The sequence below is a fragment of the Antechinus flavipes genome, chromosome 4 (assembly GCF_016432865.1).
Source record: "Antechinus flavipes isolate AdamAnt ecotype Samford, QLD, Australia chromosome 4, AdamAnt_v2, whole genome shotgun sequence".
Classification (NCBI taxonomy): Eukaryota; Metazoa; Chordata; class Mammalia; order Dasyuromorphia; family Dasyuridae; genus Antechinus; species Antechinus flavipes.
In genome coordinates this window covers 447,801,566-447,815,686 of record NC_067401.1, presented here as the reverse complement: position 1 = coordinate 447,815,686, position 14,121 = coordinate 447,801,566, and the positions used below count along the sequence as shown (strand labels likewise).

General features: G+C 37.4%; 1 protein-coding gene across 1 annotated transcript; it reads left to right on the top strand.

Annotated features, from left to right (window-relative positions):
- Positions 1 to 555: 555 nt before the first annotated feature.
- LOC127560442 (eukaryotic translation initiation factor 4E transporter-like) lies at positions 556 to 2,059 on the top strand. The gene is given in 2 exon segments (XM_051995025.1): positions 556 to 1,355; positions 1,357 to 2,059. Coding segments are annotated over 2 exon segments (1,377 nt in total). The 5' UTR covers positions 556 to 582; the 3' UTR covers positions 1,961 to 2,059.
- Positions 2,060 to 14,121: the final 12,062 nt, after the last annotated feature.

Genomic DNA, 14,121 nt, shown 5'->3' with positions numbered 1-14,121 from the left:
TTGGCCTTAAAATACCGTACTAGTTCTAGGAGAAAAGGAAAAAACTCTAGGAATAGCCAAAGGGGGAAGCCTGAGATAAAGGAGGAAGACAAAGAACAGATTAATGGCCATATCCCCACAGGGCAGGGAGACTTAAGTGAGGCTCAAGGGTGGGGTGAATCTGAGGCAGCTTCAGCCCCACCTGAGGAGCAGGTAATTGACTCTCCTCCATCAACTCCACCCTCCAGGATGGAGGGAGGAGGGGTAGTGGGGGGGGCAGTGACAGCACCAGCACCTCTCTCCAGTCTTTCTGCCAACAAGGAAAAGCTGAAAGAGAGCTCACATTCAGGGGTCGTACTCTTAGTGGAAGAGGTAGAAGCAGGGTTGAAAGGCCTGCGAGTGGACCAGCAAGGGAAGAACGGCCCGCCCTTCCTGGCCGAGCGCTCAGAGGAGGCCCTGGGGGCTGTGGCAGGCTCCTGGCCACTGGCCAAAGATGGTGATATGTTTGCCTTTAACAAGCTAGTGAGCACCATGAAGGCGAGTGGCACTCTGCCTTCGCAGCCTAAAGTCAATGTGCATAGAGTTAAAGACCCACAAATAGCCATGGATAGAAGAGGTGGGGGAGAGACGGAAAATGGTGAAACCTTCCTTGACCTGAAGAAGCTACCAGCATCAAAATCCCCACATCGTTACACAAAAGAGGAACTTTTGGACATTAAAGAGCGCCCTCACTCTAAACAGCGGCCTTCATGCCTTTCTGAAAAGTATGACAGTGATGGCGTCTGGGATCCTGAGAAGTGGCACGCATCCCTTTACCCAACCTCAGGGCGAAACTCTCCGGTAGAAAACTTCAAGAAAGAGCTGGACTTGGAGCGGCCCCTGATGCGGAAGGCAGCAGATCCCAGAGAGCGGGTAAAAGAAGATGATTTAGATGTTGTTCTAAGTCCCCAGAGATGCAGTTTTGGAGGGGGCTGTCATGTCACGACCTCGGTCAGCTCCCGGAGATCAGGGAGCCCCTTGGAGAAGGACAGCGATGGCGTCCACATGATTGGAAGCCGTAGGATTGGCAGTGGAAGGATCATCTCTTATAAGGACCACCGCAGTGGGGATAAAGACTTGAGGGACTGCCGAGACTCAAGAGACCGGGAGAGAGACTACAAGGATAAGCGTTTCAGGAGAGAATTTGGAGACAGCAAGTGTGTCTTTGGAGAATGCAGAAGAAATGATTCCTATACAGAAGAGGAGCCCGAATGGTTTTCTGCCAGACCCACGAGTCAGTCTGAAACCATCGAGCTCACGAGCTTTGACAACAAGATTCTGGAAGAAGATCACAAAGGGCGAAAAAGAACAAGACGACGCGCCCCATCTGTGAAGGAAGATGATAAAAGATGTTCTAGGAGAAGGTTCCGTCTCTGCCAGCAGATTTAGCAGGTGGTTTTCAAATCCCAGTCGATCGGGAAGTCGCTCCAGCAGCCTCGGATCGATGCCCCATGAAGAATTGGAGAAACTTGCAGGTTTAGAACAAGCAATTCTCTCTCCGGGCCAGAACTCAGGAAATTACTTCACTCCTATACCATTGGAAGACCATGCTGAGAACAAAGTAGACATTCTAGAAATGCTCCAGAAGGCCAAAGTGGACCTAAAGCCCAGTCACTGGCCAAAGATTAAGGCAGACACCTATATGTCTGGTGTAGGAGGATCAATAGCAGCAGAAGTTAGTGCTGCCCCTATGAAATGGACATTTGAAAATGAAACAGGAGTTTTTACTCCTTTTGTGGTTGAAAAAATCCCCATCAATCTGTGGGGAAGAGACATTTTGCAGCAGATAAGGATTGCAATTAAGTACTTCGGCTTTTTAGGCAGGGCTGCTGTTGAAGGCCTGCCAGCACTCTCACCAGTTCCTATTCAGTGGAAAACTGATACACCAGTGTGGGTAGAACAGTGGCCCTTAACAAGAGACTTTAGAAATTCAGAACTCTGATGTCATCAACCAACAGAAAAGCAATCAGGATTACAGTTGGGAAGAATACAGGCCTTTTAAGACAACAAGGCAATATCCAGTGCAAATGGCTCCAATGTAATTACCAGATGATGAGGAGAAATCCCAAATTTGGTAAAGAAAAGGGAATTAGATTAACTGCTTGGGGAAGAGGATCTGCTTATATTTCCACAGATGGAGAAAGAATCAGATGGCTGACAAGGAGACTGTTAAAAAGACTTTTAAAATCTTTAGGAATCATTGGATTTCCTAACACAAGATGAAACTGTTTTAGTTCTTGAAAAACCAGCAAGAATCATTGGATTCCCTGAGATGAAAAATTGTTGATGAGACTTTTTGCAGTACTTCAGAAGCTTACAGGAATTATAGATTCCTGGCACATGAACTAATGGACAATGGATTCCTTATGGACTATTTTTAGGACTTATGGACATGTGTAAATTTTCAGGTTGATTCATGTATGTTACATTAATACTAGCCTGTGTTATATTGCTATGTGCTTATGTAAATTATGTATAATGCCTCCCATATTGATGAATTTATGTATACCATGTATTCAGGGAAGGCGTGATCACCTTTTAGGTGGGGTTCTCACCTCCTTGAGAAATCAGGGAGGTCATGACCACCCTATGTTCAAAAACAAAAGAAAGGGGGAGATGTTGGAATCTTTACAAACTGCTAACTAATTAGAGTTGATCTAATCTTACAAGAAGATGTTTTGGGCAGAACCTGAAACAAGGTATTAAGTAGAACTAATTAATACAAGGCTTGTGTTCACACCTTTACTCATTGGAGTTCACAAGTATGGGAGTTTCACAAAGTAAACTTTGTAACTTTATGAGTTCACACCTCCCTTGAAGTCTTTGGGCCAGGGAGCACTATGGGAGAAAACCCACAATCCCTCTGTTGAAGGAACATAAATAGAGCTTCAATGGGCCAGTCAAAGAAGTTTTTCAGAGTGAAGAAGCTACAAGTCAAGATTTCAGCGGAATTACACCAGAAGCCCTCTCTCTGAGGCAAGGCAAGAGAGAATATACTTTCCACTTGGCTGGCTGGTCGCAGAAGAGAGTTCAGCTGCATTGGAGAGGAGTTGGTGGCTAGGCTCCTGCACTTCCCCCACTGAGACCAAGCTGGTCTGAAAGACTCACCAGAAAGCTAGCTGAGCCCCAAGTGAAGGAAACAAGAGATTCATTCCATCTCTGTGCTGGTTGGAGGCAGAAGAAAGCAGAGGCAGAGGCTGAAGGACCAGACCTTTGGATTTGGAGATATTTGGAGGGCTCTAAGCTAAACCGGCTGTGTTTTGAGAAGAACAAGAACAGATTCAGATCCATTTGAACTAGATCACAACAGACAGAAATGCATTTTAATATATTTTTATGATAAATATCGTTAAGCTCAAATTTGAAGCTATATATTTTTATTTTCTGTATAATGCTCAGAATGCAAAAAGTAGTCATTTCATAAGGAGTTGGAGTAAGCAGTTACTAACAATGAAGTCATTATTTTAATGAAACCTGATCAACTTTCCTGGATAATTTGGGATTTTTTTAAACAACATATTTCAAGGCAGAAAAAAAAGAAAGAGAGAGAGAGAGAATGAAAGACCATACATTTGGCAGAAATGAAAAATGGTTTCTATGGCAGCTTGATTTGGACATGGAAAACCTGTTTCAGACTATTCATAAACCCAACTCTTGCAAACTATTTATTATGTACAATAAATTATATGAAACATGTAATGAAAAAATAGAATTGTTTTGGAACTCTGAGAGTTAACTAGGAGAATTAATTAAAAAATATGTGGGGGGAGGTAGAGGGAAGGGAAGGGTAGGATCCATGTAAGAGATGGATCTTGGAGTTCTCTGGTCCACTAGTTTAATGAATTCTCAGCCTTTCCTTAGCTGTTCCTTTCCTGTCCCACCCTCCCCCACCAACCCACCCACTGCTCACCAGTCCTACACAAATGTCACATTCTTTAAGGAGGAAAAAAATGTGGAATGTGTCTCAACCACATCAAGTACTCCATTTTCACAATTGAAATCCAATTCATTAAGCCTCTATTCTTCATGCATGAGTGGCCATCTCTCAGTTACATACACCCAAGGCATAACTCCAAGGAGGTCAGCCAGGCACAAAAAAAAAAAAAAAAGTACATTGCCAACTCATATGTTTTAAGCCGTTTATTCTGTGGGAGAAAGAAAAAAGTAACGCTAAACATGAATACTCAAATTGGGGTGTTGTGTTTACCTCTCTGTAGGTCCAGACCCAGAAGAGTTTAGATCTTCAGACAAAAGATACACTTCTTTTGTATGTGTCCAGTAAGGAGAGGAATACAATTTCTGTCATCAAAGAGTTTGCAATGAATGAAAACAAAATGAAACAAAACAAAACATTTATTAAATCTTTGTGCAAAGTTCTGGAAATTCTCATAGAAAAGTAAGACAATTCTCACTCTCAAGAATTTGATATGCTCTGGGGATTTTTTCTGGCTGTCCTTATTCTTGGAATGCCATCCCTCTTTATTCTCACCTCTTGGCTTCCCTGAATTCCTTCAAGTCCCAGGTAAAATCTCCTCTTCTACATGAAGTCTTTCCCAATCCCCCTTAAAGCTAGTGCCTTCTGCCGAGATTTTCTCCAATATAACCTTTATACATTTTGTTTTACATGATTGTTTGTGTACTGCTCTCCAGCAGACTGTGAACTCCTCAAAGGCAGGGATTATTTTTTTTGCTTTTCTTTGTATCCTAAGTTCTTAGCATAATGCTTGACATGATGCTTAACAAATTCTTATTAACTGACTTCCTGACATTCCAATGGTAGGGACTATTTACATGGAAAATTCCAACTACAAGCCAGATAGGAAGGCCCTATCATCTTTAGGGCTCAGTAACAAAGTAGAAGGTAATATCTTTAAAGACATTTCCACTGATTAAAATCAAATCTGTTTCAGATGTTGGACCATTTGGTAATACCAAGGGTTTGTGTGACTGTAGCACCTGGGGGAGCCAGGCTGGATCTCTACAAGGATTGCTTTCCAAGATGATGGCTGAGAATGTTGCTATTTCTAAAGCTCTTGACTCCAGGGGCTTGGGTTGTCTCCATCAGGCATAAAGGGAGTTAATGGTCAAGGTGGTGGTAGGGATTTGACTTGCCTGGTATATGCTGCCTCTTCTTTCTCCTCAATGCTTGTTTTTCTAGGTAGGCTCATCTGCCTTCTGGGTAACATTTGGTTGGCAATGGATAGAGATGAATGGATCCTTCTCCATAGGAACTGCTTCCCTGTAAGATGACCATCAGGGCTAGGCTGGTGGTCAACAACTAGGGGGAATTTCTACTCCTAGTGCTCTAGTGTTCATCTGCATTTTGTTGACAATTGATCAACTGGTGATGATGAGAAAGATGGATTCCTTCTGTATGATGATTTCTCTCCTTCAATAATATTTCTAGGACTGAAGTGCAATCTAAAACAATTAAAGAATAATTCCAAACAATACACAGCCAAGTATTAAATGGTACTATTCAAACTCTATTTGCTATAGAAAGTCTGATAAAGGGGAGAGTAATGCAGGATAAACAAGTCAGAAAAGTCTTTATGAAAGAAGTAGTCTTTAAAGGCCAGGAATTTAGAAACAGAATAGGAATAGAAGAACTTTTTTTAGATGAGATACAATGTATGCTAATGAAAGTGTTTTCTGACAGTTAACCAATAAACTATGGCAATGAAGTGGTTAAAAGGAAAGAGCTTGGAAGATTCCACAAAAGTTTATCTTATGATTTTCTGTTAGTCAACATGCATTTCTTGTGCTTTGTTTTTAATTTAACAAGCATGATTTGGTCCAGTTGTTAAGAGTTCTTGTTTGGGAGAAAATATCATTTTAATGATCTATCTTCATCTTTCCTTTTTCTTTCTTTCTTTTTTTTTTTTTTGGATTTTGGAAGACACTAGTATCAACATTCATGGTCCTAAAGACAGGAAAATGAAATTTAAGGCAATGGAAAAAATGTGGGATGTCCAGACTTTATAATACTTGGTTTCAAAATAATTACAGTGATCTCTTTCTTAAAAGTAATTCAGCTAGCTAGCTATATCAATTTTAAGAAACCTAAGTAAAAATCTGGAAATAAAAGGTGGGGAGAGGTCTCTAAGCAGCCAAAATATGTTTACTCTTAAATAATAGCTTTTTATTTTCAAAAGAATATGCAAAGATAGTTTTCAACATTTACTCTTGCAAAACTTTGTGTTCCAAATTTTTCTCCCTCTGTTCCTCTCCACCCCTTCCCTAGGCAGCAAGTAATCCAATATATATTAATCATGTGCAATTCTTCTATACATATTTCCACATTTATCATGCTACATACCACACTGCACAAGACAAGAAAAAACAAATCAAAAAGGAAAAAAAAATAAGAAAGAAACAAAAAAAACTACAAACAACAACAAAAAAGGTAAAAATACCATGTTGTGATCCCCACAGTCCTGGATGCAGATGGCTCTGTCCATCACAAGTCTATTGAAATTGGCCTGAATCACCTCATTGTTGGAAAAAGCCACGCCCATCAAAGTTAATCTTATTGTTGTTGTGTATGGTGTTCTCTTAGTTCTATTCACTTCACTTAGCATCAGTTCATGTAAGTCTCTCCAGGTCTTTATGAAATCATCCTGCTAATCATTTCTTATATAAAAATATTATTCCATAATATTCATATACCATATCATATTCAGTCATGATCTAACTTATGGGTATCCACTCAGTTTCCAGTTCCTTGCCATTACAAAAAGGGCTGCTACAAATATTTTTGCAAATGTAGGTTCTTTTCCATTTTTTATGATCTCTTTGGAATACAGATTCAGTAGAAACACTGCTGGATCAAAAGGTATGCATAGTAGGATCGCCCTTTGGGCATCATCCTAAATTGCTTCCAGAATGGTTGGATCAGTTCATAATTCTATCAACAATGTATTAATATCTCAGTTTTCCCACCTCTCCTCCAACACTTATCATTATCTTTTCCTGTCATCTTAATTAATCTGAGAGATATTCAGTGGTGCCTCAGAGTTGTCTTAATTTTCATTTCTCTAATCAATAGTGATTTAGAGTATTTTTTCTTCATCTGAAAATTGTCTGTTCATAAATTTTGACCATTTATCAATTGGAGAATGGCTAGCTTTCTTATAATTATGAGTCAATTCTCTCTATGTTTTAGAAATGAGACTTTTATCAGAACCCTTGGATATAAAATTTTCTAGTTTTTTGCTTCCTTTCTATTCTTGTTTGCAGTTTTGTTTGCCTCAAAACTTTTTAATGCAATATAATCAAAATTATCCATTTTGCATTTCATAATGCTCTCTAGTTCTTCTTTGACCATAAATTTCTTTTTTCTCCACAGATCTGAGAGGTAGACTATCCCTTGTTTTTCTAATTTGCTTATAGTATCACCCTTTATATCTAAGTCATGAATTGATTTCTACCTTATTTTTGTATAAGGTGTTAGATATTGTTCAATGCTTAGTTTCTGCCATACTACTTTCCAATTTTCCCAGCAATTTTTGTCAAATAATGATTTTATATCCCAGAAGCTGGAGTCTTTGGGCTTATGAAACAATAGATTGCTATGGTCATTGATTATTGTGTCTTATAAACCTACTCTATTCCACTGATCCACTCCTCTATTTCTTAGCCAGTACCAAATGGTTTTGATGACCGCTGCTTTATAATATAGTTTTAGGTCTGGTACAGCTAAGCTACCTTTGTATTTTTTTTCATTAATTGCTTTGAAATTCTTGACCTTTTGTTCTTCTGGGTGAACTTTGTTATTTTATCTAGCTCGTAATTTCTTGGGACTTTGGTTTGACACTGAATATGTAGATTAATTTAGGTAGAATTATCAAAAATATGTTTTTTTTAAAAAACCTTGGAAACTATAACATGTATTTTCCTCACAGGAGAATCCCTAGAATTGCCACTCATAACTTATTTATTCTTCTTTGACAATAAACTCCAATAATTTCATGGTATAGTAGGAAAAACAATGGACTTGATTGAATTCAGAAAGATTTATATTTAAATCCTGCCTCTGACATTTAATAACTGTGTAACTATGATTAATAAAACTCTCTGAGCCTCAGTTTTCTCATCTGTCAAATGGGGAGAATAGACTTGCTGACTTTCATGAGCCATTCTAGTTCTAAATCTGAGTTCTATAACCTTGTTTCTTCCTCAGATTAAAAATGTTCGCTGTCTGCTACTGACACTCGATCAATCACTAGTCATGAATGGATTCTTACCACCTACAGTAGGAACTGTGTTAAGTGTTGGGGATAGGAAGAAAAAGTAAAAACAATTCTGTCAAAGGAGACAAAAACTATGTAGGATAGACAAAACAATTTCAAAAGCACAGCATTCTGGGGCCTTTTAATTCACCAATGTTCTCTTGACTGCAATAAACTCTAAAGGAATTACTTTATAATAGCAATTTATTCATTCATAATTGTAATAAGGATCTCAAGTGATCAAAAATAGGTCAAATTATATTCTGTAAACTCTTTTAAAAAAGTAAAAAAAAATAATAATCCATTTCTTCCCAAAAGAATGTTTTCCTAAATGGTCAAAATAAAAATGGTTTGGGTTGTCAAAAGGACAAGCATTTGGCTATCCAAATAACTGGGCTGTCCAAAATGGGTAATTCCTCATGAATAACAGATTACTGAGACTTTAATAAAAATATACCACCATCACACCAGCAGAGAGAACTAAATAGGATTGGCAATGGTGATCTCACTGTGTGTACCCAAAGCCATCATGGGAAATCTGCTCCTGTTGATGCTTAAAAGGAGGGTGATTCTAAGAAAGTATGTTTCAAATTGTGGTGGATGGGACTTTTATGATCATTACCAAACGGTACTTGTTAACAAACATTTTGACTCATTGGCAACAAGAAAAAGCTCCCCCCCCCCCCCCCGATTCCTTATACACAAACATAACTGTTTCAAATGCACAGTACAATATGCCGGCTGTTTTAAATTAGTAAATAGTGGGTGGAGTGAGTTATAGAGGAAAAAGCACTTGACTTGGAATCGAGAGAGCCTGAGGTTGGAATCCTAGCTCCTACACTTACAAGCTGTGTGTGTGTTTCTTGACAAATCATTTCATCTCCGAATTTCTGTTTCCTCATCAGCAAAATGACTTATAACACTTTCTGTGCATACCTTGCAGAGTTGTGGTGAGAAAAAAGCTTTCTAAACTTTAAAGCAAAGGAGAAATATGATATTGTAAAAAAGAAGAACAAAAACTCTGAATTCATAATCCTGGCTCTTTCTAATTGCCTGTGTGACCTTGGACAAGGGATCTCATATCTTGACACCTTAGTGTCTTTGCTATATTGATTCAATGGACTCCAGAAGGTCCCTCCTACCTTTCACTTTTTCCTGAGACTCTCTGATTCACATGCTCCACACAAAGGCAACAGTGAATAAATGTAACTTTGCTTGGTCATACTTGATTCCTTTACTTTGTTCCAGCACTGCAGAGTATCTGGCACATAGTAGATGTTTAATAAAGCTTTATGATTGATTGATTGATTGATTGATTTGTATTAAGCCCAGGAAGAGATATTATGAATTCAGAGGATCTAAGAATTTCTTATTGCAATACAAATGCAAATAACATCAGCCAGAACTTGAAGCAGAACTATCAGTCAATCAATAAACCTTTATTATATGCCTACTATGTGTCAGGTATTATTCTAAGTGCTGGTATAAATGAAGTGGAATATTTGCTAAAACAGGAATGGCCAACTAATCATCAGATGATAGAAAGGCTTAAGTGGCCTGCAAATGAGGAGGTGGGGAAGAGCAGGAACAATACCCAACAGACTCATAGAACAGCAGTTAAATTAACAAGGGCTGTTCCAAGTCTAGGAAAGCTCTAGTAATGTCAGCAAGCTTTTATTCGGTACTTATTATGTTCCATGCACCATGCAAAATTTTATTTGCCATATAGTTTTCCCTTTTTCATCCTGACTTTCTCCATCATGATTTTGATATATTGTGGGCTGGCATAAGAAATTAAACTGGAATTTTGGGGGAGTTTTGTGGAAATCATGGCACACAAAGGCCAGCAGATAATACAGAATCTATGATCAATATACCTAACCCAAATTTTACAATAAGGTTCAATAAGCATCCCATAAAATAAAGATTTCTTCTCTGGTACAAAGGGAGGGCCAAAAAATTTGAAGCAGATTTCTGGGATTTCAGGGGCACCATGGTCTTAAGCTCCATGATATGCAAGAAATAACTGTACAGGTTAAGCTTGGGTATAGCCCTCCTGGTGATTTCTAAGATAAGGAAGAAAGGGTCTGGAACTACCAAGAAGAAAGACAAAAGAAGAATTCATGTTGCCTTCGGAATGAGGAAGAACAAATTCTCCAGTGACCTAGCACACAGTTTCTCTCACTTTTACAATCCAACATCTCAAGTTGACACTGAGGTTAAAGTTGAGGCTGTTTTCTTTGGCAGGAGATGACTCCCAGACCAAGAGTTCATGGGAGCAGGAACAAATTAGGAGGGAGATGATTTATCCAGAGGTTCTGTTTCTTTTAATCTAATTTCCCTAGCTTTTGACAAAATCAGAAATTCCAGTTGTGGTTTGTGTTTGATGTGATTGATGTGATGTGATGTGATTGATGTGAAGGCACGGTCTGTTAGAAGGCGATCTAGGCTTGGAATCAGGGTAGAACTGGATTCAAACCCTGCCACTGCAATTTACCAGCTGTGTGATTCTGGGTAGTCACTTAACCTTTGAGCCTTTGTTTAATTATCTGTAAAACTTGCATTTGTTAAATAATAATAACAAAAGCAATATTAATAACTCACTTTTACATAGCACTTCTGGGTTCTTAATGTTTTATTAATATCTTTAGGGTTGTTGACCTCACTGGATTGTCATGATGATCAAAGTAGATAATAGTTGTAAGATGATTTGCAAATCCTGAATAACCATGTAAATATTAGCTAACATTTTTTTTTTCTAAATTTAGTTCAAGAAACATTTGTGGAGTGTCTTCCAAGTATAAAATATTGAACTAAAAGCAAGAGGAAGTAGTCATGAATTTGGATTACAGCAGAAAGATAAGGTGGGAAAAGCAAGCATTATAATCTAATGAAAGCTCCTTGACTATACCAAGGTGTGCCTGCATGTGTATATTTATGTAGGTTTTTTTGTCTTTTTATTTCCAAGTGCTTAGCAAAATGGCAGCACCCCTAGCTTCTAAGATCAGCAATCCTGTGTCCAGACCAGCCCTCATAGCAAGTGATTCCAAAGGACATTTGCCTTCTACTTTAGAGCATTATGGAAATGGGAATGATTTCCTCCATAGAACTGACAAACATTGGTCTATGGCAAATGGATGTCACTCATTTTTTCCTGCTTGGAATATTTGTTTTTGAAAATAATAAGAAACCTTAAAGATGCTCAAAAACTGCAGTTTTATAAATATAAAAACCTCAACTTTTCTATTTTACTCTATTATATTTTCTTTTATTACTCTAGCATCTAGAATTACCATAAACTCATGTTATACTTATGAAAAAATATTTTTTTGATTTTGGTTCTTGCCACTCTAACACTGATCATCACTTTGTAGCTCTGATTTCCCCCATGGACTTTCAACCAATGAATGCAGGTACTTGGATAGAGTACTTATTTGATTTTCCTATACTACTCTATTTTGTTGGGGCTATACTTTGATACTCTAATGGATATGATATTTCACCAGTGTGGCTATTTCTTCCAATTATGACATCAACCAATTAACCATATTTATTAATATTCTATTATGTGCCGGGCACCTGTGTTTGGCACTGAAGAACAAATATAAAGATGAAACAATCCCTTCTCTAAAGGAGTTTGCATTCTAATTGGGAGAAAGTAGATATGAAGTATACATAGTTAAAATATAAATTTAACAAATAAAACTATATGTATATGTACATGTACAGATATATTCATATGTGTGTGTGTGTCTAAAAATAACTGGCCTTTCCTCATCAATCACATCAAATCCAAACCTCAGTTAGATTTTCTGACTTTATTGGGATATGTATGTATATATACAAATATATGCCCATGGAAGCATATATATATATATATGAAATTATATTCCAGATCTATGCAATCAAAAATATTTATTAAGATTCTACTATGTTCCAGACCCTGTGCTAGACACTGGCACATATGTGTACGTGTGTGTGTGTGCATGCATGTGTCTGTACATGTGTATATATGTATTAAATGCAAATTAATTTGGGAGGATAGATACCAATATTTTATAGAGATGAAAAGTAGGCATATGGATTGTTAGCTACCAAAATTCTCTCTGTGAAGCAACTAGGCAGTACAGTGAATAGAGCACTGATCCTAGAATCAGGAAGGTCTGGGTTCAAACCTGCCCTTAGACATCTACTACCTGTATGATTCTGGGCAAAACGCTTGAACTTGCTTACCTCCATTTCCTCATCTGTAAAATAAACTGAAGAAGGAAATCTTTGCCAAATATCTTTGCCAAGAAAACCTCAATTGGGGTCACAAAGGGCCAGAGTGCAATGACTGAGTGACAACATCAAAAAATCAGTTTTATTTTTGTGATATTATTTAAGGTTTGCTATGTGCTCAGCACCTTATGATTCTTTACTCAGATAAAATATTAGGTACATAGATAAAAGAGTTTGGTGTAATATTTGATTTCTTGTCATATCTTATTCCTTAACTGTATGTTCCCAACATATTAAATATATATGCATATAAATGTGTGTGCATGTATTTTGTATATATATTCACACACATGTACATACATAAATACATATACATACATATATACAGATATGCTACAATCCTCATTTATGCCCACCTCCATACTGAAACCACCAAATATAAAAGTGTATCTGGATTTAATTTGGAGTGTAGTTTTGAACTCTTCATAGAATTACCCTGCCTATTTAGCCTCTGTAACAGATGTTGGCACATAAACTGCAATTATTTTCATGATGGTCTTTTTCCAAATATTTATCATGAGCACTGCAATGTGACATGACTCAACATCCCATGAAAAAGCTTCTTGTTGCCTTTGGATACACGAGAAAACTCAGTGTGGCAAATCTTTCTATTTGCCTCTCCAATGATAACCTGTGAGCCATTCACCTGTGGAGCTACAATTTCCTTCTATCTTTTGGATTCTTTAATAGTAAGAATGTCAAGACTTATAGGAATTAATTCCTCCATCAGAATGCCCACCTACTCATTGGTATTTTGACAATGTTCTCACATTTAGTGTATGTTCAGTTCAGTTAATACTTTAAAAAGGTAAAAAAAAAAAGTGGCCTCTTTCACAACTGTCATACTCTCTACAGAAAAGACAGAAGATATACAATATTAGTAACCATTTATTATTTTTCTTTGTTTCATAGCTTGTCTTTGACCAAATAATTTCTCACCAAATGACTAGCCTAATGGAGGTAAGCATTTTTTTCCAAAAGAAGACATAATCCATTTCAGAAAAATACCAGAAATCTTTCCAGTGTGATAAAACCAACCAAAGTTTGTTCTTTACTGGTATGCCTTTGATAACTTAGGATCATCTCCACATAATGATAAGGCATCAGAGTAGAACTTATTAGGCGAGATGAGGAGAGAGAGAGGAGAGAAGAGAGAGAGAGAGAGAGAGAGAGAGAGAGAGAGAGAGAGAGGTTATAGATATACCAACCAGCAATTATCAACAATTGCACAGGTCAGAGCAAGATTAAAAAAAATTAAATGACCAAAAGGAACAGCTTTATATATTTCATGTCATTCAACACTTCAGAGAGAGAGAGAGAGAAATGAAATTGAGCACTTGATTACCAACATTATAGTTATAAACTTCTCTAAATTTAGCTAGGCTAATCCTCAAATGAAAGATGTACAGAAGACACCACCATATTTGAACCTAATGTCTTTCCAGTTTTGTATGACCTCTCAGCTCTTATGCTTTGTTCAATAACACAGTCACTTCTCTTCAATTAATCATCATTGCTTTCATATTGGTGATGTTGCTATCAATCCCATTTTTTTTGTTTTATTATTGTCTTTTATTTCTATAGGACATTA